Source organism: Spea bombifrons, chromosome 7, assembly GCF_027358695.1.
Source record: "Spea bombifrons isolate aSpeBom1 chromosome 7, aSpeBom1.2.pri, whole genome shotgun sequence".
In the NCBI taxonomy this organism is placed as follows: Eukaryota; Metazoa; Chordata; class Amphibia; order Anura; family Pelobatidae; genus Spea; species Spea bombifrons.
In genome coordinates this window covers 11,165,331-11,193,260 of record NC_071093.1, presented here as the reverse complement: position 1 = coordinate 11,193,260, position 27,930 = coordinate 11,165,331, and the positions used below count along the sequence as shown (strand labels likewise).

At 36.8% G+C, this 27,930-nt stretch overlaps 1 protein-coding gene across 1 annotated transcript; it reads right to left on the bottom strand.

Annotated features, from left to right (window-relative positions):
- Nucleotides 1-1,655: 1,655 nt before the first annotated feature.
- GAD1 (glutamate decarboxylase 1) lies at nt 1,656-26,865 on the bottom strand. Its single transcript, XM_053470823.1, has 17 exons — nt 26,481-26,865; nt 24,985-25,138; nt 20,430-20,492; nt 14,321-14,482; nt 13,299-13,541; nt 12,063-12,153; nt 9,768-9,880; nt 9,113-9,228; nt 8,159-8,238; nt 7,910-7,964; nt 7,010-7,126; nt 6,861-6,925; nt 4,996-5,074; nt 3,767-3,916; nt 3,051-3,158; nt 2,576-2,665; nt 1,656-2,226 (listed from the first exon to the last, which is right to left on the bottom strand). Exons 2-17 carry the CDS (start codon nt 25,052-25,054, stop codon nt 2,053-2,055), a joined length of 1,776 nt encoding a protein of 591 aa, XP_053326798.1. The 5' UTR covers nt 25,055-25,138; nt 26,481-26,865; the 3' UTR covers nt 1,656-2,052.
- Nucleotides 26,866-27,930: the final 1,065 nt, after the last annotated feature.

Genomic DNA, 27,930 nt, shown 5'->3' with positions numbered 1-27,930 from the left:
TTTTCCAATAATGCTTTGTTCCCGGGGTGCCTTGAGGACACTTCTACAAGCTAAATGTGTAATCAGCAATGGATCGTTAGTTATGACGCATACTATGGTCTCACATGGATGGACGATAGTGTCTTCATACCAGTGGGCAAAATAAATGATCTCCTAAGACCCTCCACACAAGGCTGGTGCACCACGTGCCAGAGCTAGGCTCTTTTCTTTGCTTTCCATGTACTTTGGGCCTCATTTTTTTGGGGGGGGGGCCTTATTATAAGATATTTTCTGCCTTAATTCAATTATTTCTCGCCCTGTGGTAAGTGCGCCTGTTGACCCCTTGGGGACCTTTAATGGGGTGTGATTTTTCAACAATGGAAGGAAATAGAATAAGGAGGACTTACTAAAAAAATGGACATTGTGGGTACCTGTAGGAAAGTATTGATTTATTGAGCTTTAAATATAAACCTTCACTTGCAGGAAATCCCCAGAATCTGGGAAATCCACAGTTCTGTCCCGGCCTACGTTTAAATGTTAATTATTGTGTTTTTTTGACTCTCGGATCATTAGAATAATAATTACAATTTCCACTACATTCGTCAGATTTCTTTGGCTCACAAAGACACTGGATTACAATTACAAACATTATTTAGAACTTACTTCATTAATATATATACTATATTTTATATATATATTTATATGTATATAATATAAATAGAATACAATACAAATGGAAGAAAATACAAGACGCCTCTTTAACATGGTAAATTTCTGCATATAAACAAGTATCTTCTTTACCTATCATTAAACAGTTAAATTACTGTAAAACTATGACATTTATTCTCAAATCACATAGTCATTTAACAATAATATACACAATCTACACAAATTAATCCCTAGAAATACAGCAAGAATAGGACCTGTTACGACAACTGTGCAACTATTACCCCCAGCGACACTAAAGAGGGGGGCACAACTACTTACTGGATAATGCTTTTCAGGCTTATTCTGCTACTAAGAAAAGCACCAACAATAAGGTTTGGTATGGTTAGACAGGGTTTATACAAACAGGGAGTATATAGTTAATATAAGATGATTCATATGCAAGGAAATATATAGATTCTTCATCTGACTTCTATCACACTTCCCAAAGTTCCATACCCCCCTTTGCTGATGCCATTAGGTAACCTCCTTATTAGGGTCCCTCTATGCATTTAAAGAGACAGTAACACAAATTTGTTAATGTGTGCTTATGAAGCTGTTATCGACCGGATATTGGCCCAGTTGGGTCATCCGAGTTTGAAAGGTTTAGGATACATTTTGGAAAATGACCTTTATCGGAGATCTTTAAGAAGTGGATCAACTTACATATGGAACAATTTTATATCAACTCACCAAAAGGTCGTTTAAGGTGCCAGAAACCTTAAAAATCATTTGCATAATTGCCACAATATTTGCAGTGTTTATTAAGTGTTTATATACCGGCAATTTTATGATGTGCGGAGCCAGTTCAGAACTCTTTAATAGGGGAGATGAGAGTCCGTGTCCAAACTCTTACGATCAGGTAAAAAAAAAAGTAGTTTCAAACCCCAAAAAATAATATAAAGATTTGAATACACCCTTCAGTCGTCCGTACAGCATTTACTAGAATGCTCCAAGCAATAGATCTAACCTTTTGTATTTTTGGACTTGACCCTTGAATCCTGCTCTCCATACACTTGCATAAGGATATTGGGACTTGTAAGTGAGCACCTACTGATTATTTAATGTTACAGTATTTCGTTCCATTGGTTTTTCACGTAGGTTTCTGTTACCATCTAACAAGCACATTTATACAAAGTTTCACTGTACACATATTAGACAATGTTATATATCTATTTATCTGTGTTTTTATGATCTACATATAAGTGTCAGCAACCTACATTTAATAAGGTGCTAGGAGAGAATTGTGCATACACTTAGGAAATACTTATATTTTGAAACCTTGCCTGACTCCAGCACTGGAAAATAACCCACTAACCCTCACGGTGCTGGAGTCGTCTGATGAGCACACATGGGGTTAACCAACTATTACAAATCCTGCCCCAATCTCTCAATTTCTTCAATAAGAAAGTCGATATCTGACTTAGTGGCCGCCGGGTTGGAGATCACCATTCGGAAAAAGTTGGCTTTATCCCCCTGAGGTTGGTATCCCACCATTGTTGTCCCTGATTCCATCATTAGAGCTTTAATTTTCGGAGCAACCTTTAAAGATAAAAAAGAAATAAAAGCATGAGATATTGCGAAACCCTGTAAGATGCAGCAAAGTGTTGTACTGAAGTCCTTTACGGGGACCGTAAAAAATAATCTACGTGTCACCATTTTGGTTTTGTTACTAAAAAAGTCAAACGATGCCTTAGCACAGTTGTACATCTAGATTCTTCCAGGGTCGCAGAAATAATAACAGATAATTCCTTACTAATTGAAACTGGACAGTAAACAGAAACAAAAATGCAAATCTGATCCAATCAATAATTATTGGTATTTGATTTCAACCGATTAGTTCAGTTATTTAATTTCATGCAAGTATCCAATTCAAAATCAAACGTCTTACCCTGTGCAGATTCTGCTGCCTCTCTTCAGAGTCGGGGACACCCCTGAGACTTGGAGGGATGTACCAGAAGCAGACATTTGTGTGTTCAGGCTGAAAGGCAAAAGTCATACAAATGTAAATGACTCAAAGAATGTTTATTTTACTGTAGGGATTCACATACTAGTAGGGAAAACCCCCTTTAAATGCTAAAATTCACCTTATTCACACATTGGCCACTTTGATTTGAAATTTATATGAAACCACCAAAGACTATTTTATCTACGTATGCTTCTCCGTAAACACAAATATATTTTAACTCAATCGACCTGTAACAATATGCCTAAACATGCCTAGGGTCAATAAGGTAGCCAGATGTAACGGATACATATATAATAATGCATGGTTAAATTAAACATCATATAATTCACAATACAATTTTGTAATATTTGTAATGAGTTATCACTCCTCAATGTAAAAAATGTACATCTGAAGTTACCTCTCCTTTGAAGACCATTTCAAATTCTTCTCGATTGTTGACCTTGGAGTACAGATACTCTGCAAGCTCCAAACATTTGTTGATCTGTGCTTCGAATCCTACAGTGCCCTGTTTGGGAATGAAGTAGAGGAAGATTATTTATCACAACAACTAAGTCTGAGACAACTGCTCTGAGCAACTTGGCCTGGGAGGAACAGGGATTTTAGTCCCCCTGGCAAATGGCAGGGCAAGGTACACTTCGGAGCAACTTGGCCTGGGGAGACCAATGGCTTCGGCGCCAGGATTCTGTCAGAGCGACTCTATTGGTTGCAGGCAGGGGGCTCATCTGGTAGCAACCAATAAAGATCAGCTGTACTTCATTGATGCCAGAGGAGCCTCCTGCCGACGACCAATAGAGTCACTCTTATGGACCTCTAAAATCCTGGCGCCAAAGCTGCTGTTAGTGTTAACCCCGTATTAACCCCTCCTAGAAAAAGGGCCAGAAAACCAAGACATTGAGCTCTGGGTAGTCTAGCCTGGGAAGTTCCACCTATGTACATATTATATAACTGTGAATATAAATAGGTATATAACTGATAAAACTAAAGAACTAATAATTAAGCAAGCCGAATATCACCTAACTTGTAAAACTAAATTTATCTGAAAAACGAGAGTGTTTTAAATAACACGTGCTTAGGTTTCTTTGTAAAGATATGCCGTGGCGGTAGCGTTCTTACCTTTGCTTTCCACATCAGCCAGAATTTGAAAATATCCACATGGCGTCCGCACTGTATTGCCTTATCTCCGGTGTCATATGATATGTCGTACTGCTTGTCTTGCTGAAAGAGGTACCCTGCACACATCTGATTGCAACCTTGGAGAATACCCTAAACAACAGCAAAACAGCATGTTTTCTCACATATAATATATACTATATATAAAATATATATGTGCATATACACCATGTATATATATATATATATATATACATATTTATATATATATCCAATAAAGAGTGAGTTGTAGGTGATTTAAGGAATGAAAAATGTTAGGAATTTAACATTCCTAACATTTAAGGAATGACAAAAGGGTAGGAACGCTCTTCATTTTGTATATATATGGGTCAATTTACCCCATTCTTACTTGTTAAATGAGGGTTAATTAAAACCAACACGTCTAGCTCAGGGTGGTAAAAGGGGGTTAATTGGCAAGGGCGTTTGTGTGGTTACCATGGCATTCTTTCAGTAGAAACTGAAAACTTTGGAAATTTTAAAAATGTTGTCTCCACTGTGAGACTCTCTTCTCGTTTAGTACCAGTATACCTTACCGTGTGCCAATCTTATTGTCAAATTGTATCAGTTTTAACATTATTATTAATTTTCACTGTCCCCCTATTGTAACAGCACTAGCGAATTTGCTGGCTTCCTATAAACACTCATGTAATCTAATGTAAGTAAAAAAATAAATACAATAATAATACAAGTTTGATTAAAATGACTTGTTTATGTAACATCGTTGAATATTTCTGCTCACTATTTAGTTACATGTATCCGTTCTGTTAACCTGTCACTTTGCGGCTTATTTGTGGTGCTCCAGATCTGCTTTGACTGTAAGGTTCTCATTTAAATGAAGCAGGTTAATAGAATCTGATAAGAGTTTTTGACCTTATCAGATAACCGGAGCCCTTAACAAACAAGGAATAAATGTCAGCTATATCATCCAATGCTGAAGCTGTGAGCAATGCATCGGCATAAAGCGAGGATTTCAAAAGGCTGCCATTGGACCAGATGTGGCCCTCAAGTCCCTCATACTTGTCTAAAACACTATGTTGTATATAATTAGCAATACATATCAACATAACAAGCTTTGTACTAGAATTGCTTTCTCCCCATAACCCCCCCCTCCAGTTTAATGCCATCAGAACTCATTTATGATATTCGATATTAATCATATCTACTGGTTTTACCTTTTCCCTTAAGAGAATTGCAGAGCATTGGAGAAGAACACCCATCATTTTGTGTGGATTCCAAGTGACAGAGTCAGCTCTATGAACAAAACGTCATGAGAATATCTATTCATTTTTGCTGGAAGCTGATAACACATAGAATATTATACAGTAGCAACTCATGTATGGCTTTGCCCATTCTAAACTCATCAATGTGGGCAATCGATTAATTCTCTAATTGTTAAGAAGAAAGGATGTGTAACTTGGTTTGATGCAGACTATTCCCACAACTGACTGCAAAGGAGAACTATGGAAATGGTACAGTCTGTGTATCGAATGGGGGTTAGACATTTTTGAACATGTACAATTAAAAGTATATAGAATATCTGCCATTCTTGTACCCAATAGACTGTTCATGCTGTAATGGAACATAGTATCAGTGCGGTGTTTGTTCCCGGTTGGCCCTATACTGTTCTATATGATACAGAATGTATTGCCATGCTTGTCTCTTATTGCTTGTACACCATGTTTATAGTTCAAATGAGATAAAGCAGCTTTAACACGCTAGCCTAGTAATGCCTGTATGCTGTTCTAATGCGATACGAAATCTCTCTCGTGCTTGTCTTCTATAGGTTGTACATTTTTTAAATGTGATGTTACATTTCTACCGTGATTTCTTCCATCAGCAGTTCAAAGGCTATAATAGTCTAAATAATTTATTTTAGCTGCAATATCTCTCTTCCAACTAATGATTCATAAATATGTTTGTTTAGTCTTCTGTATCTTCATTGAAGTCCAAGAGCAGTGGTTCTTGATATTCAGGCCATTTCTAAACTATATCTATACAATGAAAGTAATATGTGAGCAGTTGGTCAGATTGTGCTTCATAGCCCGGTTATGTCAAGTCCTTAAAATGTCTTCGTTTTTTCTAAAGCCCGGGGCATTGGAAGCTTAAAAACAATGTGCATTTTTCATATAACATAGAAGAACTTGTTCTGATTGCTCCTTGCCTTGAGCACTCAATCTCGGCTTTCATGTACAATAGACCGTGTGACGTTTAAAGCAATAGACAATCTCTTGTTTGTAATCAGCGCAGCCTTATTTCCACAGATGTTTTTTGTGGTTGAATTTCAGTGGGGCAAATAAAGAGGTCACATCACAGTTGGCTGCCAGGGGGAATGGAAACAGGAGTCGCATTGGCTTAATGATGTCAGCTACTGTCTAATCAATACATACTAATGAGAATACTTGTATTAACAAGTAAGTCATCAATATAGAAATATCTATCTATCTATCTATCTATCTATCTATCTATCTATCTATCTATCGATCTATCCATCTATCATTCCATTTTTGGGGGCCTCAGAAGCCTCTCCAGAAGTCCACCTGAAGAAGAGACCTATGAAGTCTCAAAGGTTTATGCAGCTTTAGATCATTTTCTACATTGGCCCAATATAAAATATTAAACACTAAATTCTATTGAATATATATCTATATTTTTTTACACATAATATATATCATATAATTATAAATATAGATAAAATAGGTTGGTGACTATCATGCTTGTGTATATACAGAAGCTTACACACTAGCTTGCCTCCTTAAACAGTCTAATCAAATGTTTCTAAAGAATCAAACGCTTTACAAGTGAATGTGGTGCTTTGCAAAGGAACTTCAAAAGTTTTCTACTTATCTGGGTTTTGAATCATTCAGTTTGTTGGAATTGATTACCAATCACCATTTATCTTAAGGGAATTCATTATGAAATGACAAGGGTCCCATTACACAGCAACATTCTATTTTACATGAAACAACTAAAATTGGAGCAAAAGCCATTTTTTTTTAAGTGAGTACAAAGTTGATAAATATCTCCACTAGTTATGTACCTCTCTATTCCATTCAGTTTATGGCGATGCTTTCTGGACATCAGAAGTCCACCTCCCCATGCAGCCTATGGCAAAGAGAAAAGAAATATTTGGTCATTCTCCAGTACATTCTAATGTTACATTGACTATAATGCAGATCGGCTACTTACATCCACATGAAGCCAAAGGTTGTACTTTTCACATACATCTGCTATTTCGTGTATTGGGTCAAATGCTCCATATACCGTTGTTCCAGCTGTCGCATTCACATAGAGTGGAACGTACCCCTGTAGCATACATATTTTAAGTTATATATACTAAGTTTAAATTAGATTGAACAATGCATATTCATATTTTGCTGCTTTTAATAAGATTCACATGTTTAGGGTACTACCCAAAAAAGCAGCATGCGAGTATATTGATGGACTCCCACCCCAAGTGATTTAATTCTCCATGCATTTCCCTTGGGTTCACCTTTATACTGGAATGGGCATTTTTAACTATCTCCCCCCCCCCCAGCTCTCCTCCCAACGCACTACAGACTGAAGGTTTTTTCAGTCTATACCTAATTCAGGAGGTAGGTAAAAAAAGAGTGCTTTCATCTCAAAGCAAAGGGCCAAAAAGAACCGAAGGAACATACTAGAGAGCCTTCAAATCACCTACATGATGGGGCAAGCGCTGTAAGGGTGCAGACTATAGTAGTAGCCAGGGCCGTCATGGCGCTAACAAGGCAGCTCTGTCAATAGCCTGATGATGTAAGTGCGGCTGACGGCTGGATATGCACGGCCGCACATTATGTTTTTATGCTAACGCAGTGCGTGGCTGGACATATCCAGTCATCGGCCACACACTGCAGCACCCGATCTGCTCCTCAAGGAGTCCATGGCCAGCAGCCTACCGGGCATTAGCCTGGTATGCCAGATGGCCAGTCTGGGCCTGGTGGTAGCTTTACATTTTGTAAATATGTACAAACAAATCCTGTTGTCTCTAATGTATTTTAGGAAAAATCAGACAATAGAGTTTCTTTAAGTTTTCAGTGAAATTTTAAAGACAGAACAATAAATTTGCACCTTTTGTTTAGCTTCAAGGATTTTTGCTTCCAAATCAGCCGGAATGATCTTCCCTCTGTAATTATTGTTAAAAGGAACATGTGTGAAATTAAATAAATACGGAACATGGAGGTGGTTGCAGAGGGCCTAATTCATTGGAATATTATGAACAGGGCATTAACATCTGACACATAGCGAGAAGCCGCACCTTCTGCACAATAAAACAAATGTCATGCTCCAACGCATATAACAGAGCCGTGCGATCCTTACCTCTCATTGCATTTTACCAGGATCACGTTTTCAGTCCCAAATCCAAGCGCAGCTCCTGCTTTTTTCATGGAGTAGTGACTCTGTAAAACAGTATCAATATTTCATGGAAATGCAGATCTCCAGTCTTCTTGACCCTAATGATGTGATTTTTTTGCATTGTATTTTATCACAAACACATTATTGTACATCCTCACTCAAACATCCCTTAACGCTCAACGCACATCCCATTCTCATGGCTGCCGATATCCTGAATTGGCAGGACTTATGTCCTACTATGTCCTGCAGGAGAACCAACTACCAGGACCGCAGACAACTATGTATACAGAACCCATACTGGGTACCACACAATAATAATAAAATTCTAGGGATATATGGATGGTTGGCCTGCATGCAATGTGGTGCTTGCTGTAGTTCCCTGGTGCCAGGAGCGGGGAAGTTCGTATGTTTGCATCATGTGCCATTTGTATAGGTAATTATAAGGGTAAAGTTGTCTGGTCTAACTTTAAGACGTTATATATGGTCAAGATATGGTACTTTCCAGTATGAAAATGTCCTGTAAAACTGTAAATGCCTATTATGAAAGTGAGGAACACCGGGCATTCTATCGGGTGCCATTTTCTCGGGAGAGAGACTTTACAGTAACCCTGCCCCCTCCTGCCTATAATTTACCCATTTCTAGCCATACTCCTCCCCTTTTAATTACACTATGTCCATTTTTGGCCATGATCTGCCTATTTCCTCCTTATGTTCCACCCACTAAATCTATAATATAATATAAATCATATATAATATATATTATTTCATTATCACATTTAAAAAAATGAGAGGGAAACCTTCCTATTGTGATCCGCTGTTATTATACACATTATCATTGGCTAAACTAATGCTGAATGCACGTAGTGTTAGACAAATTGTCATTGGCTGACGTCATCTTAAAGATGTCATTCAACGTACATGTTCTGAGGTAAAGATCACCAGTTTGGGGACAGCAGCCATTCCTTTGGTTTTGACTTCAGGGAAGTATTTGTAGCGCGCACACATAATACTGTACATGTTGGATATAGCTCCTCCTGGAATCAGATGGAAGATGAGGGAACATTAAGTGGGTTACAATATATGATCTTACCCATTTATCTATCACTCTCAATAATTAAAACCCCCTTTCATTACATCTAAACCGCTGACCCTCTAGTTTCAGATTATGAGCTCTTGTTCTAACATTTCTCCTCCTATGAAATAAACTTTCCCCCCCGTGCTTTGTTAAACCTCCTTAAATGTTTCTATCACATCCTCTCTCTCTCTTCTTTTCTCCAAGTGATACATATTGAATTCCCCAGTTTTCCTGGTAATTTGTATCCTCCAAACCATTCACCATTTTGGTTTCGTCAAATATTTCCCATTGGATAAAGTCTCAAAGACTGGTCACATTTAATATCAACCCTAATATTTGAGCCAACCTTGAAAAATATATAATATTAACAAAACTGATCAGAAACTTTACTTTGGGATCCAAATAACCAAAGTTTGCATCTGTCTAGCTTTCAGATAGGATAATATGCGACTCTTCTATTCCCCAACAATGGAGACCTTAGTAGGTCAGAGAACTTACCGGGAGAAAATATCCCATCTCCTTCCTTTTCGGACCATCCAATGATTTCACGCATTTTCCGTAGTGTGATTTGTTCCATAAGGACAAACACAGGAGCGATCTCATACGTAAACCTAAACAAGGGAAGCACAGCGTGAGCCCATGTGAGATAAATATCTTTTAATAGAAAAAAACAACTTAATGGGGTTAAATCTAACTGCACTGCTTTGGTACCCAGGTAATATTCTGTATTTCTGTATAGGAAAGATGTAATAAAAGTATGTTGGGAGCATCTAATTACTCGACTCTAAACTCAAACTTACATCTACGTATCCTGTGATTGATTTCGTTTTTTAATTTGTAAAGCAACACATCGTCCGTATGAAAAAAAAAAGGGTCTATGTCTTTACAACGAACAACTCAACATAATTAGTTCCATTGAATGTCGTCTTTTAAAAACCCAAATACAATTATTTATGTAGCCTGTGCCTGTAAAAACCCCCCAAGGACAACTTTGTTTCAACAATATCATTAAGTCAATATCTGTCAGGGGTAATTATAAATGATGATTTTATAATTACCCGTGACAAAAAAACTAAAAGCAAAAGTGAAGTCAACTGGAATTTCCGCTCGATGGGAAGAGGAACCACTGAATGGAATGAGCCGTAATAGAGTGAATAAGAGAAGCGCCCTAAACATTTTGGGGCCTTTTTTTATTCGGAATGACACTCGCGGGGCGTTCCCAAAGGAGGAGATCACTGACACCTTCTGGACTCACCTTTCATTATAGAAATAAAAAATTGTTCCCCTAGAGTAAGGACGGTCAAAGAGGTGCCGGTACGGACTACGCAGCAGCTTTGGGGCCAGGATTTTAAAGGTCCGTACGAGCAACTCTATTGGTCGCCTGCAGGGGCCTCCACTGCCATCAACCAAAGGAGTACACCTGTATTTCATTGGTTGAAGGCAGAGGAGCCCCCTGCTTCCGGCCGACCAATAGAGTCGCTCGTACAGGCTTTTAAAATCCTGGTGACGCAACTTGGCCGGCAGAGACCACTGGTCTCCCTGCTCCAACAGTTAAAGGTCTGTACATTTACTTTACTGGTCGTTCGTACAGACTTTTAACTCGCTTCCGTTAACCCCTACGATGCTGCGTAGATAAGGTAGGCTAGCTGGGGAAGGACCAGGGAGATTATTGGACCCATCAATCACAGCCATAACCATCAATGGGACTGGCTCTAATAAAGAACATAAATTATTATTTTGGTTTTTAAATGCTCGTCTCCAGCCTGCCTTTACATAAGCAGCCCTCATTAAAAGAGCAACACGAGAGCCTCGCATACCTCATATTCATATTTAAATCGGTTTTCTTTCCAGATGATGCACAGATCAATATACAATTTCAAATGGCCAGCAGCAGTTGTGTCTGAATGGCTGGCTACTTATTTATATCGTACAATACATTTTTCTGTCAAACATAATCAAGGTGTTTACTAGACTGAAATAAAAAGTAATGATTAAAAAGAGAGAGAAAAAAAAAGAAAAACCTTCAAACTATGCCCTAGTTTTAGCGAAACGGCTATTTATTCAGCACTTAACACAATCTAATGGAGCATACTGAATGCTGGCAGTCCCATTTGTCTCTAATTTATTACCATAACCACGTTCTGTATTTGATTCTATAAAGAAATTCTGGCCATTTGTAAGCAATTTATAAATTATTTGAGTTGAGCTCTGCTGATGCACCTACATTGATAAGATCAATTCATTAAAAACTTTTCATGAATAGTCGTAAGATTAATGTAATAAACGTCACTTGACTGTGGGGCATAGAACCCATGTTGTGCCCCCCCCACTCATACTAACACTCTTTTACTTACTTACCACTACACCACCATAATGTTTTATTGGATGCAGGTAAATGTACGGTATGTGGATCTGCAACCAAACCACGAGTGATACACATATACGTCAAGACTTTCATCTATATGTTTTGATGCTGAAGGTAACGGCCATTACAGTTACCATTTCACACTTTCTATGTACCCTCTCAACCCTTTCCACCACATGGCATTCCTACACTTTCCTAAAACAATGGTAATTGCTATTTATGAGCCAACATATTGTCATAAACCGGAATAGATATTCTATATTAATACGTGTTGGGAGGTGATCCAAGCAAGGATTTGCTACGTACCTAATGTTCTATTATCATGTCTGTGCGCCATCTAAAGATTTCTTTTTTCTTAAACAGAGAAATATTACTAAACAAATAGCTTAATGCCAGAAGTTACAGAGAATGTATCTTGTAATACTCACATATTTGTGTTAGCAGTGGATGTCAGCCATTCACCGGCCAAACCAATAATATCCAGGCCAGTTGAAAGCTGGTTGAAGAAGCGAGGGTGACCTGAAAAACAGACATCTTGCATCACCTGATGTAAAGTTTGACAGGCGACTTCCAAACCATACGTACTTGGCCAACAACCCACAGATCTCCAAAGTCAGGACGAGCTCAGACCCTTTTGGGATAATAGCCTAACTGTCCAATGTCCAACTTTCTATATGGTGCAGCAGTGGAAATGGCTTCATTTCACAGGTTGTCTAAAATGTCCTATTTAACCAGGACATGGCGACTGGTAGTTTTTAAAGAATGTGTACATGTAATTGCGAAGGCTAATGAATGAATCAACCCATCCAATGAATAAAGGTATGTGTATGTCTCCCTATCATTCTGGATCATATGAATAAGCTTTGTGGAAGTTGTAGCTCAAACATTACCAAATCTTTATAAAATGTAACGCCCTTTATAAAGAATGAAGCTTCTGAATACAAAGTGTCTATGTCACAAGTAAAGGCTCACTGATGAATGAGAACATTTTATAAACACAATAAGACTATATGGCTTTTCTTGCCTCCCTTCAGGAACATTACTCTTAAATTATTTGTCATATAGGGCTTGGATTTAGCATATTGAGATCATTTTCATTAAGATGTAGTAGACTAGACATTATGTGTATGGCTGCAGCAGATTATCCATAAAGAGGGAAATGAACACATGACTGTACTTTCAGGCCGGCTCCAAATGAAAGTGCACGCTTCACGGCCCACCAATAGCCGTTATATTGGAGCCTCCGGTGTATTGAAAGTAGAATCACTTTAAATCCACTGCCATTCAGCCTAATGATATGTCTCCCCTGCGATTCTTATGGGTTTGTGTTTTATGTGAATGGCAAATCTTTTTGGCAAAACGTTTAAAAAAGGAAGTTGTCTATTGCTGGAGTCAAATATTCATCTTATAATAGTATTTTACAATATGAGATGAAATATAATCAAATATGAAATAGATATCTATGAAATATAAAAGATCGTGATATACAGCATGCCTTCGCTCTGTGTTCTTGTGCATGCGCTATTTCACCAATGAGCCAGAAGCCAGTAATGGGATCACCTATTCACAATATTACAAAAAAATACACATTATACAGCATGTGCTGGATTTTTGATAAAATCATGAAATAATGAAATACACATCATGTGACCTGGAAGTATTACCTGTTCTCACCCCATATTTCAGGGTATCCCTGCAATCGACCAAGATTTGCTCCAAAGACTCAGGATTGTCAGACAGCTCCAGATTGAAACCTTCTATCCCTTCCAAAAGCTGGTGTGGATGATGAAAGTCTAGTACTTTGGTGGATCTGTCAAATGTTTTCTTTACGTAGTTCAAGAGAATGTCGACGACCTCCAACAGGAATTGCATGGTAAACTCCTCTCCATTCTTGGCAGGCAGTAAATCTATGGAGCAAATGACCAATTAGTAGTGTGCCCTCACTTAATCCGAGTGCAGGAGATGGATCGCCAAGTAACGGGCATCTGCCAGGTATTAGGACCTTTATATATAACTGAGACAAGAAGACTACAAATTGTCTGGACAAAATCTTAAGTGTGCTATCCGTATCATCTCGATAGCTGTAGCAGTTCATCGTTGGGAATAACCCATCTTTCTCTGAGTAATCTCTTCTTGCCCCCCCGGTTTATGAGGTTTACTAAAACTATGCATGAAACAGCCATTTAATATTTATGTAATAATATGGTATTTTATAACTATTCTAATACCCTCCTGTTTAGAACTATTTTCAGATACTTTAATTAATGCGAGGGAATTTCTCTTCTTCTTCATCATCATATTATTAATAATAATATTATTAGTATTGATTTTTATTATTATTACTATACATTGAGTGATTTAAATAGTACCATTATATACAGTGCTACACAACTGGTAAACCGGACATAACAAGTAGTACATTACAATGCAGATTTACAGAAACAACAGATAAAGATGGCCCTGAGTTTACAATCCAGAAATAATTACATTACAATAATTCTAATTTGGTGGAATCTGAGGCTATTGATTGGTTTGTCTGTAAGAGTTTTCACAATCTATCTCATAACAAAACTTTCATAAATGCATAAAATAAAGCGTATTATTATTACAATCTCTACAGATTTTACTTTCTGAAGGAAAGCTTTGGGCAGCTTAATTAGGCAGAGTTTGCCCGATGGACTCTTACCTCTGGCATAAAGATTGGAGAAGTCAGTTTCAGCACGATGGAACATGGAGGAATCTTTCTCAATGTTCTCACAGACCAGAAGGTTCTTGGAAGATTGTCTCTCTTTGAAGGAGCTCACATTCCTGCTTTTGTCCTCCAAACTGTTGTTCCTTTGCAGGAAACCTATATTGTTAAAATGAGAGCAAGTCAATGCCATGGACTTCTCGCCGTTCAGCATGGTGCGATATCAAGCTTACAACAATATGTGAAGTCAAAGATTATTCCACAAACTACTAGTAAAAAGGACAGCAGAAAGACTATTTATGGTCAGTATCTAGTCCCAGGAGGACGAGCTCAAAGTGACATCAGCTAAAAATAAGGGTGATAGGAATCCAGCCATGCAAGAAAAAAATGACTCTCCATCATTTGATGCGGTGCTAAATTCTTATTAAGTTGATCAGACAGATTCCACTTCGCTAGTCAGCTACTGGGAAGCAGTTCGGGATGAATCAATTCTATTACAGCCCGGAGGCAAAGTTTATGGACCTAACAGCCAGATAGGGGGTGAAGTGATGTATGATTAATGAGACAGCCACTTTCACTTGATATCCTGTTGCTAACTCCTACAGAATAAACAATAAAATATAAGTTTACAATGTTCCATAACTACCTAAATAAGAACCATGACCTTATTTTACAGCCTCCCCTATAGAAAATACACAATCACAATATGTGTTACTTGATATAAGGACTGTGCAATTCCATACATTGCTAGTAAAAGGTACAACACCAGAAGGTTAAATGATATCCAATTATCAGTAATATTATTCTTTATAAAATCCTTCTATTGTCGCATTATGTTTGGCGCTAATTCATATGAAATGCAAATAATAGAAAAGAATCATTTTCTTTATCATGTTAATATGAACACGTTTAACCATTACAGAATAGAAGAATATTACAAGCGTGTTAAATAATTGACTATTAAACACCCTGACGTAGTCTCTAGGAAAATGATGCTAATTGTAATTCTAGTAAGTTCATCATGCTTGATACCTAAGGATGCCACTGTGTCAATATTCTGTTGACCTTGAACATGTCACATTGCCCTTCACAGGCTGTAACTATAAAAATGTGATTACCGCTCCCACTCGACAGGGACGTCTGATTCCTCTCACCTATTGTCTGCTGCTCTACAATCATTGCAATCCCATTCAGACCCATTAGGTGACCTCCCACCTTCTGGACGGAGATCTGCCCGGAATAATGTAACATGCAGTTACTAGGCAACCAAATGAAGATAATATTCTCCTTTTTTTTACTATCTAAACCACACACCGTGACATGGTGATTCACATTAAGAAAATTAATTGAATTGCACATTAAAAGCATATGTTAATTTACTATGTATCCTGCAGCTACATTCCTCTGTTCCCATGGAAACAGTTCTCTGCAAAGTACATATGTGTGTTCATGTTATTATGTTACTACATACAAAATAATGTAACATATATAGCATATATATATATAAATACCTGTGTGTATATATATATATATATATATAGTACCCTGTATTATATATTGACCAATTACCTTACATTCATTCTCATTCTCTCTTCATTCATCCATTCTCACTGACATTCACAAACTTACAGCTGTCTTTTTACTCCATTGTTTTGTGCATATCCCCATTCTACTAGGGTACATGGAGTGTAAAGACACATTTCTATAAAGATATGTGTTTGAAAGGGCAATGTCTAGCCCATATAAATTGGCCCATTATACAGAAGCCAGAGACCGCAGTTGGAACACAACTCTGTATTGTAACCAACATAGCATCACCTATAATACACATCATATAGAGCCCACCAAGAAACAGAAGAAGGATCCAGTACTGGAACAAATTTCCTATTCAGGAATAAAAAGCCCTAGAACCCAACTACCCATTGACCCTTTGTACCACCTTGTACCTGAGTAATAAAATGATTGAGTTGCCACCATTGACTAGATGTTGCATGCAATCTTGATGCCAATATATTTAAGGTTATTAGATTGCTAATATATTAAAGATATTTATCAAGAAAGATCCCAGGTATTCATACTGTGTAAGGCAGTTGTTTGAGCGAGCCTTCTTGTTTTATTCTGCCCCCTTTAAAAATACTGTAGTTCTAGTACATAATTACAGTTAGGTGAAAGGTCTTCCTATGCTTGAGGAAAGGTTAAAAATGCCTTTTACTTAAAAATTGCTTGCAGGCATTTACACATTTTACTGGATTTCTGTGCAGATTTTCAGGTTGACCTTTAGCAAATATGTTATGACACATTTGCTGTTGATGAAGGACACTTAGGGACTTGTATGTCAAGCTGATTGTGATTAAATGCCAGACCCAGATTAAAAACATGAAAGCAGATTATATATTGATTGCATTTACCATAAAAGTATGTAGGTCCACACTGGATTCACTGTTACATAGGACTAAAACTGTTCATCTCCTCCCTGAATGCAGATATTATGTCCAATTCTGGAAAAAACATCCCTAGACATGGCTACTATATTGAACAATATGATGATTTCTCCTCTTTCTGGATTATCTTACTTGTCCTAGGTCAAAGACAAGAGGATCAGTGGAGGTTGCCTGTCCTGTTTCATCAGTTTCATTTTTGTAGACATGCGTTTCGATTCAATGTATTATTTAATTAAGAATAAATATTTTTTTCTAAATAAAGAACAATACTGATTATTTCCTTTTAAGGAATGTATGTGGAATGTATGTGGTCCAAAAATGTATTCTTTTTAGATTTTATTGCAAGAGGGTCAGCTTATTGTCATGTCTTACTACTCCATCTGTAGCAAATGTTCTATGGACTCTTCAACCATCAACAGTTCCTGTTGCCTTCAATGGCGTCCCCTGGTACTTGTCTAGTCTTCCCAAGGTAAACTATTCCTGCCTATGCAACCCCTTTCAATGAATGTTACTGGGTAATACCCATCACTTTGCATACAAAAGATAAGACCATATGGAACATGGAGGGAAATGTTTCTGTGATAATAAAGTATACTAATGATGCCCCTAAATAACAGGTAGCGGTCTCTGATGTGGTAAAAAATCCAGGTGGGCCCTGCCAGATCACCAAACAATATATTGCCCCCAGAAATAATGATATCTCTACAAGGTAGGGACTTCATTCTTTAAAACAAGAAAATGCATTCAATTAAATATTGACAGAGAACTGGAATTACATTTTGAATTCATTCATCCATTCATTCACGTTTCTCTCTCCCATGAAGCAAATTCTGATTGCTCTGTAAAGTCGAATGGACTAATTGCAGCCCAACAACAGCAAAGCAGATCCACGTGTCATGGACACATAAGTGTCACTGTATTGTTGCACGCAGATATACGTTTCTATCAAATGCTTGACACCTTTTCAATACAAAACTAAATGTTCGTGAAGGACACAAACAACTCGGCGAAAAAATTAATTAAAAGCACTGAAATGGTTAAATGAAAATGTTTTGTCCCAATACACAGATGCAGATGTAGGTCAGTTCCTGTGGTCTACCTGGTGCTGTGCTACAACCTCCAGTCCAGCCAGCCAATGGTTAGATAGACAATGCATTAGGAGGCATGAAACAGCACAGGACCAGGTTTTCTATAAAGGAGAATAGGTCAGGTGTGTCATTTCACAGGTTCAGCTGGAGGTGAATAAATACTAGTTCCATCCAATACCACTCTGCCTCACCCAAAAAATAATGAGGCTAGAAGGTGGAAAAATAAGCAGGAACATAACATTTGTGCCACTCTGATTGAACCCTTAGCTCTTTTTTTTAAATTAGTATTTAATATATTTAATCTTGAATCATTGTGCATTAGTGCTGGAAGAGTTACTGTTGAACATGCTTTTTCCAGTGATCTATTTGGGGTCTTTATTAATACCCACCTTCCAAGGAAAAGTCTCTTTTTTGAGAGACCCTGTGTGCTTTCTCACTGAGAGTTTTCCTTACGTCTCATATGCTCACCCCCACTGTGCTCAGTCTGCACTCTGCACTCCCCAGCTGAGTGTATATTCATCCTTTGAGTGTGCCAGTGATCCAGCACTTCCCCAGTAAGTCTGCTCTCCCTATTTTAGGATGGCTACCATAAAGTGCAATCTGCTCTCCATGTGCAGTGGTGCATTAATGTATCCATTCTGCTTGCCCTACTAAATTAAAAAAAGATAATGGGAAAAAAACCAGGCTACAGACAGTAGAAGGGCTGTTAACGAAATGGTCTATCAAACCCATCCCAGATGGTATTTATAAACCCCACAAAATTCACTGTTACAATCACATCTCCTGAACCATAATGTTATATACTGAAAGGATACTTGTTTCCAAGCACATCTATTTGGTTGCTACCACCACTTCGATTCAGTGTTTCCAGTGTAATATGTTCTAAATATGTTTTACAAAGGTAACATGAAAATATGCGTGCAAATGATCTTTTCTATAAAAACCAAAGTCAGTCTGTGCTAGGTTTCTAAAGATGTGGGACTTAAAGGGTTAAACGCTGTATGTGATCAGGAGGTCCTTTTCAAATCCTATCTCTCCAAACCAGATCTTCTATAATGGGCTTCTCATCAATCTTAGTTTCCAGAGGATCAGTGTTTTGTAGGCAGATAAGCTTCAACAGTTTTGACACATTGAACAGAGGGGTAAATCTGGTGCCTCCACAGCCATCCACATCCTTCAGGGACAATCAAATCAATGGGGCAATTAATAACATTAACCCTTTCCGGTTGCAAGACCCCCATCATTTCCCTATTTGAGCATGTTTAGCAAACATCATATTTTTCATTCCCCCTATGAACCTGTTCTCAGAAATTGAGCAGAATATTAAAAAAGAAATATTTTCGTAGAAATCAGCAGTATTTGTGTAGCTGTGATATATGATTCATCTGATCATCAAGTATAAGGTTAAATAATTTGTTCCTACACATAAAAGACACATAATTGTGCTCTTACTTATATTTTGCTACATTGGTTACAATATTAAGGTTTAATAAAAAATATAGAATGGTGATGAATCGTTTTATTGTGGAAACAGTATTTTCACATTAAATCGAATATATATATATAGATAGATAATTGTGAAAACTAGATACTGGAAGGGACTTAATAAATGGCACTTATCTGAAACATAACAGGTTAATTTAACATGTTTGATAGTAATGTTATTAATGATCACACTATAAATAATAATTGTATGTATAAGTGACATTGTCATACTAATTAATTTCATTAAATCTATTTAATTAATCTCCAAATGTGATATTTTTATTCTGTAACCATGCCAAAAAGAATAATTAAACTTTTTACATTGTGACTATTAATGTAGATGTTTCTAACCTGTCTGAAACAAACATATGTTCAACAAAATGCAATTTTCCTGAATTTCAGGTAGGACTTATTGAAATATCCAATTAATTTGGAATTTAGAATTAAATATAAATTTTAAAAACACAAGATCTCAATAATAAATATGCCTTTAATGTGGAATCTTTAGAAATCTAGTAAAATTCGTTCTACTGGCTAGGTGTTCTGAGTCATGAATATATACATATATATATATGTAACATATATACATACAAGTTAGAATTTTAGATTACATTTTAAATTAATTAATTAAATAAACAAACGTAGTCAATTAGATTAGATTTTATATTAACGATATAATCGATTTCATGATTCCATTCTTATATGCAAAAATGAACAAAAAATAACAGCAGGGTCTTTAAAGTATCACTTTTTGAAATATTCTATTTTTTTTAACACTTGCTGCTATCTTGCATATTATTTCCACAAGGGGGCGCTGTAGTTTAATTTTAAAATTGCCTTCAAATTTACAGAGATTATTCTTCCCTGAATATGGTGTATTTCAGTCTATGTGATTAATTGCATTAGATCCTTAGAACATTAATGATTTTGTTCAGTACAATATTCGGTATTTCACAACTAATTCTGCCTCTGCCTGCCTCACATAAGTAATACTTTGAGATGATAATACATTGAGATAAGTGATGTTTAATTGGTGACACAAGCGGGTATTTCCATAAACCGGTAATACATTCCAGTGGGTTTTGCACCTACCGCATATCTTCAGTCCCAGTTTCTTGGTGCATCCATGTGCCACATCACACCAAGTGTCATAGGCTACAAAGAAACACAAGGAATTGAAATGCCGCAAAAATAATGGATGCAATTACAATTTATTACAAATCCCAAACCAAAAATAATTATGTATGATTGCTGTCATATGCTATAATAATAAAAATATGCGTTATAACGATAAAACTTTTTTATTTTTCATTACTAATGCTACTACAACTACTATTATTCCCACTACTACTAGTAGTAGTACTATACGTTATACAAATAAACTTTCTTTCTTTCTTTTGCATTTACTACTAGTTATAACAATTATCACAATGGTAATAATACTCATAATACTACTATTAATAATATTAGCAATAATAATAACAATAATAATAAAAATAATAATACTAATAATAATACTAATAATAATATTATGAACATTATATATAGAATAGTATTATTTATACGAATATGCAAGAGTCATAAAATTGAAGTACTCAGGGTACCGGATTAATAACATAAAACAAAAGCCTTTCGGTTTCGTATATTTCGCGTCCATCCCGTATAATAGGAATCTATTCCAGTAGCTGTCATGGTCGGAGCATGTTTAGTATTGTTACACATTTTATCACACGATGTATAGTTTAGGGGCGATCTGTCACACACTGCTGCCTGGGGCTAGACTCTGCTGCTGGGGGCAGGGAGAATATATATGTATATATATATGGAGAATATATATATATATATATATATATATATATATATATTCGTTTTGCTTAGATATGGATAGATAGAAAGATAGATGATAGATAGATGGATAGATAGATATGAAACGTAGCCTATAACCCCATTGGTGAGATTCTTCTGGACCCATGGCTGTATGCAATAATTGGTAATAATAAGAGTTTCAGGAGCTGCCATGGAATGGGGCCATGAAGAATTGCAAGAATTAATTGACTGAGAAATCGGAATTATCTGCCTGGTCGGGATCTCTCGGTTACGGCGGAATAGGCTGGGGGATGACATTCTGGGAACACATCTGAGCCCCACCTCGGACCCTCTATCTTTCCAATAAGCCCCAGGGTAACCCCTTCCCTGCCAGCCCGTACAGGACACCTGGCTGCAGGGAATTAAAGGACTCGATGAGATCAAATAGATTTACTGAATAACTCCCTTTTTCGATTGTATTCGTATGAAATATTTTTTTTCTTTAAAGGACTATTTAATTCAACTAATATTCATTTTATGTTCAATAAGCATGTTATATACCTGATAATGTTACATTATTGATATAAAGATAAAATGTAAAATGTGTAGAATATCCCAGACATCGAGATTATCAACCGAAACTGAACATATTACCCCATTCCCGATACCCCATGCATCGTTTAGTTGTTTTTTTTTTGTATTAAACGATTTATAGAGAATTCTATGAATACGACTGGGTATTAATATTAGTAACAGTATTCATGCTCTCATTCCCCTTCTTTCTTCTCCTAAGTATTTTTCCTTTTCCCCACTAAGTCTCTCTCGCTTCTCCTTTCTTTATAAGCCATTACCTGCTACTCTCTCCTCTCGGTGAAAACACCCTACTCTCCAAATGTACCCACTCCGCCTTTTCTTTTATTAACCCCCCACATCACCCCCCAGTCTGCTGTCTTGTACTCTCTCCTCTTTTCTCTCTTTTTCCCTTTTCTCTCTCTCCCTCTCATCTCTCTATCTCTCCCTCTCTCCTAAATGCTTTGTGCCTGTGCCAAGCATTACAGATCATTGTAATGAATGCACTTTCCTCGGATCCCCTCTGTTACCTCTGAGAAGCCCCTACAGACAGACAGCAGGGTTATTTAAAGAAGCCGTCTCTTTTAATGTTATGCATGTCTTTGGAAAATACAGCACAATAGATTATCCGAACTGCCCATTGCTATCGATCCCCCGTGTTAGTCGCTCGTCATTATCTTTTCAATTTGCCCTTTCATGCCATTCCTTCCCTCTGATTTTATCTGGACTCTCCCACGGTGACCATATCCACGGCACAAATATATGAAATATATGCATGGGTATATATATATATATATATATATATATACATACATACACATGCATATATATATATATATATATATATATATACAGACATATATACATACAGACATATATATCTACACACACACATATATATACGGTATATATCCACACGCATACATATATATATATATATATATATATATATATATATATATATATATATATATATATATATATATATATACATACTGGATGTATAATATAATATCCCTTTTTATATTATGATTTTAACAAAGGTAACAGAGTACTCTGTTTCTCTTATACACTAATATTAATGAGGTAACTGCCAGTGGGAACATTACATTATATGATCTATTTCATCTGTTTTATCGTAGAAACAAAACTCACATTTGAACCCAGACCAGAACAAGACTGTAAACACAGAAGCACCTGGTCTTCCACAAAAGAAGTTACTCTGTTATTGTACAGCTAAAGCCCTTATACAATACATAGTGTTTGTTCTGTTATTGGGTGTGTTCTCTTTTTTCCATATTGTATGCCTGGGTTTTATTCTATTTCTTCTATGCCCAGCTGGATATATTATATATTATATATATAATAATAAATATAATCTATAATATTACCCTCCATGTGGATGGCATTATTATGTGTATTACACTATTGAATTTATAATAATGTAAATAATGATATTGTAAATTAATACATTGTCGCAGGCTCCCCCAAGGAGTGCCATGTTAAATATTTTCCAACATTGACGCTTCTTTGCTGAGTTATGTTTGAAGTGGAGCGTATTCTGTAGCAGAGTAAGAACTAGGACACCAATATTAATATACACGTAGAACCGTGATAATAATATAACCGTGTCGGCTAATCTTATGTTTTAGAAAACTAAGTAACTAGAGGATCACTTAACTTGATAAGATATAAAATGACGTCAATGGCGTCATAGCTGCCATGTACCTTTCCCCTTTAAAAAAAAAGGCATGTAGCAGGTGTTTTTCGATAAATCTATGTATTGTACAGTTTCACATCATGTACGTTGTGCTTTTTTTTTTTTAAATTAGATCATCAGTCCTGGAGTAATCATTTCGATTAATCATCTGGAGATCATTTGGAATTTAACAGAAAACGAAAAGGTTACAGAGGTCACCAACTTAAATGTAAATATATCATAAAATAAATATTTAGGGACATTAAAGCACACACTCTAAGCAATAAAACAAAACAGAGGTAATTCAATGCTCTACAACTATCCTAATGGAGATAAAACAAAGAGGATAAAAGCAGGCAGGTGTGTGGGGAGGTGGCTCCAGAGGAGGGAGGCTGCAATTAGAGGACTGGCAGGGGCTAGGAGACTGTGAGGATAACATGAGAAGCCCAGGGACAGAGGTCTGAAGAGTAGATAGATAGCATTCCATATATATATATGTATATGTATATATATATATTAAACCATATATACCATCACCAGCCTTGGGGTTTGGACACTCAATGGCATTTCATCCAACTACCCAAATAAATACAATTATGATTAATCCTTTCAGTGTCAGTGCTTTTAATATACAGTTCCCTCCTCTGCTAAGTCTAAGATATATGCATTTGCTCCTACATGGAGCCATACCTTAGGCATTATGAAAATGACACATAAACATTAACCCTCGATAGACCAAGTTATTAAAACTGGAGGATACACATGAATTACCCCCATTGTCGTGTTATTGTCTATCACAGTAAATGTCATTGAATAGAAGGAACTGGAAGAACATTTTTTTTTTTTGCCTGGGTCATTTATGTCCCTTAGTTAATGTTGCCTGATGGCAAAAACTGACCTATATTAAGTCACATCATGTCATTGTTTAAGGCAGTTTGATGTTCTCTGACATGATCTCTGGTGATGGTGGGGAAAGAAAAGAACCTAAGCCTGTGTTTATCAGAATTCTCCATCCCTCCATCCCATTCACTTTCCATAATCACAATAATAGCTCTTTCAAGCTTCAAAGCTCCCAGCACTTGTGGGGTAAGACTGGCTGCCTGCCTTATTCTCTCTGCCTCTCTGCTCGTTGTCTCTGCTGATTATGTCATCTACATCCCATTTTTATTTATTTCATTTTCCCCTTCTTTTGGATCGCCTTAAATACATCAGATTGCCAGGCAGTGCAGGCACTGTGTTTAACCCCTTCACACCCCTCTCTAGACAATAGCAGACCTCAAACACATAGCAATTACATCCTGAATAGCTGCAATTATCCCCAAAATGCAGGCTGATTAGAGGTTGTTCTAAATCTCCAAAGTGTAAGAGTAACGAATTCAAACTGCGTCTGATAAAAACGCTAAAAATCCCCCATAATATATGTAATTCGAAGTACATCATGCTGTAAACATCATATCCCACAAATATCCATAGACAGTTTATTATTAAGTGGGAAAGGTGTGTGAGCATGAGATAAATGTTCAAAATGACACAAAAACACATTTAATCAGACAAATGTAAATATATTCCTACTTGTGGGTCGTAAATTGGTTGGGTTGGTGTCCTGGTTGGCACTAGAAGAAGGTGGGGAAGAAGATGCCATCTCTCCAGTGAAGCAATCCTTTAGGTTGATGGTCTTCTCAGGTGCTCAGAATCGTTTCCTCCTGGTCAAGGTGTGTTGATCCACCTCAAATAAAGAATGATTGCACTTTTAGAGCACAAGATCTCAGACTGTGGACACCACCAGCCCTCCTGAACTGGAATGACACACTATAGCTCAGCAGCAACCATCAGAATCCAGAACATGTTCTCAACACTTCCTTTTGATTCCAAGTCAAGAAGAACATCTCTGTAGCTTGTTAGGCAGGAGAGAGGCACTGGTAGTTTTATGGAGAAGGGTAACAAGGGGGCTCAGTCTGGAAACCAGAGAGTGAAATTATTGTCTTATTTGTGTCTTAGCTCTCTCTCTCTCTCTGCCCTGTGTGGAATAAACCGGATCAGTAGACCATGAATTCTCCAGTAATTATTTCAATAGACACTCCATAATGACTTGTGTCAGGCTTGTCTGAGATACATTAAAAATCCGAAACCATCAGCCAAATGACTTGAAAAATGGGGCAGGGGTCGTATACTTATAGAATACAGAAAAAGATTAAAAAAAAATAACAAAAACAAAAACAAAATAGGGCATTTATCAACATCTAATTTGCGTAAGGGGCATCGTAGTCCGGTTTATTGCACCTTGTATATATTATTCGTTTTAAATAGAGACTGGGACTTGACAATTCTCACTAACAGTTTAATGGCATTTGGGGAAATTATAACCAGGTCACCAGCAGCCATTATTAATTAGACAACTAACCAGCTAGTAAACACAATCCGATGACTGCTTTGATAAACTGATCCATCAATTCACACGAACTGCATTATTCTCACCAACCCCCCCCCCCCAAAGGCAATTAACCAAATTAAAACATTCGTTCGGTAATTAGAGTTATCTTTCGAACCAGATTCGCACGATGTGGAGATAAAACGAGTAATATATTAAAATTACGTCTTAAACCTCCTCCTTGGAATAATAGAAAGAGACTTCTTGTGATATAGAGAATGGTGTAACAGGTTATAGCAATAAATCTTCTCCTTTACCCAATTCCAGTAAACTTAAAAAGACAGAAGATACAAAGTATATATATGTATATACACAAAATCATACCAGATATATATATATATATGTATATATATATATATATATATATATATATATACATATATATACATATGTGTGTAAAAAAATAATGCATTACATATATTAATGTGTATATATATATATATATGTATTGTAATTTATAATTTATATAATGCATTATATTCTTGAATATATATTTACACATATATGCATTAATTATATTGTGCATATATGATATTCAATTATCCATTATTATGATTGCTCCAATTGGATTATATATATATAAACAAAAGATATATAAATATATATATATATACACACACACACATATATATATACTCACCTGCTATGTACTTGCAGGTGTTCCGATCCACTCTTGCTCCAGATCTTCAGTTTTAATTTATAAAAACTCCAGAGAGGAAAGACGTCTGAATGTCATAAAGGAACCGGGATTGTCCCCGTGTGCTCCTCAGGTACTTGTCCTTGCAGTTTGGGACGTGGAGGAGCAGTAGATGCTCAGCATCAGTCAGTTACACGCCTTCTGCTCCGGTATAGAATATCGACCGCACCACTCGCTGCGCCCAGTCCGCATGGTCAGCGCCGCCAAAGGCTAACGTGACTTATTCACACGGATCCCCGTCCGCCCGGAGCTTTTATAGGGCGATTATAAAATCATATCACGAAAATGCCCCCAGAAAAGGACACGGCATTAAAAAAAAGCAGTTACGCACGCAGCGCAATTTTTAGAAATGTTGAATGTTGCTGTGGGGAGTGTAGCGAGTGGGGGTGGGTGGGTGGTCGTGATGAGAGTGGGTGTAGCTCCTTAACCTATATCTCTACTGTTACACTCCAGTGAAACAACACAATGTAACCGGGATTGCATTAACCCTTTCCTTGCAAGAGCCAAATCGGACCCCCCCCCTCACACCACCTACCACATTCTATCTTCAGTGAACAATGACTGTCATGAGGCTCAGCCATCTGGCTGGATATTACAGCCAAGATCATATATAAAATAAAAAAGGGATTTTATGACACCCAAAGATCTCTAAAGAATAATTTTGTATTTCTTTAAAATGTTCCAGAATGCGGCAGAATTCAACAGGTCTGTTCCTTATGGAAGGGACTTAGAAACAGGATTTCAGACAAACCGATCTTGTAAACGGACACGAGGGGGCGCCAGTGTTCAGATTAAAAAAAGATATTTCATTTTCCAGAACAATATATCTCTCTTTTGAAACATCTACTATTGTTCTAGAGGTCATCATACAATTTCAGATGTACATTTTATGGGAGATTGTTCATATAGGGAACATCCGATTTAATTATCCACTAAATTGCATGCCTAGAATTCCTTAATGCAAATTACTTGGTCAACAGGTTCTGATGCACTTTATTATATATTTTTTTCAAATACGTGGATGTGACTTTTATTAACATAATAATTAATATGATTATTGTAACAGATCATTATGCCGCATAGAAGAATCAAAGCAAATTCTTGGCAGAAACAGTATAAATTTATTGTTTTGTGTAAAACATATCAGGATAGTAATGGAGCCATTGTAGATGCCAGTGCCAGTTCTATCAGGGATCACTGTTCATGCAATTCCTTCCCAAACTCATGCTATTCATTACACATTACATGTGGATAAGGCAGGGAGCTTTCAGATTCAGCACCATGGAGAAGGACAGCACAATAAGCATTAGCTCTCCATTCTGCAGCAATAGACCATGATTGGGGTCAGGCCTGGACTAGCCATCTGACACACTGGGCAAATGGGATCTCCTCC

Bases quoted from the DNA above. Each gene is read 5' to 3' on its own strand.
- GAD1 (XM_053470823.1), bottom strand. From the start codon at position 25,054: ATGGCATCTTCTTCCCCACCTTCTTCTAGTGCCAACCAGGACACCAAC. The intron at 5,075-6,860 runs GTACATAACTAG...TTTTGTTCATAG, and splicing joins AAACTGAATGGAATAGAGAG to AGCTGACTCTGTCACTTGGA. The intron at 3,159-3,766 runs GTAAGAACGCTA...ATTCCCAAACAG, and splicing joins GGCTGATGTGGAAAGCAAAG to GGCACTGTAGGATTCGAAGC.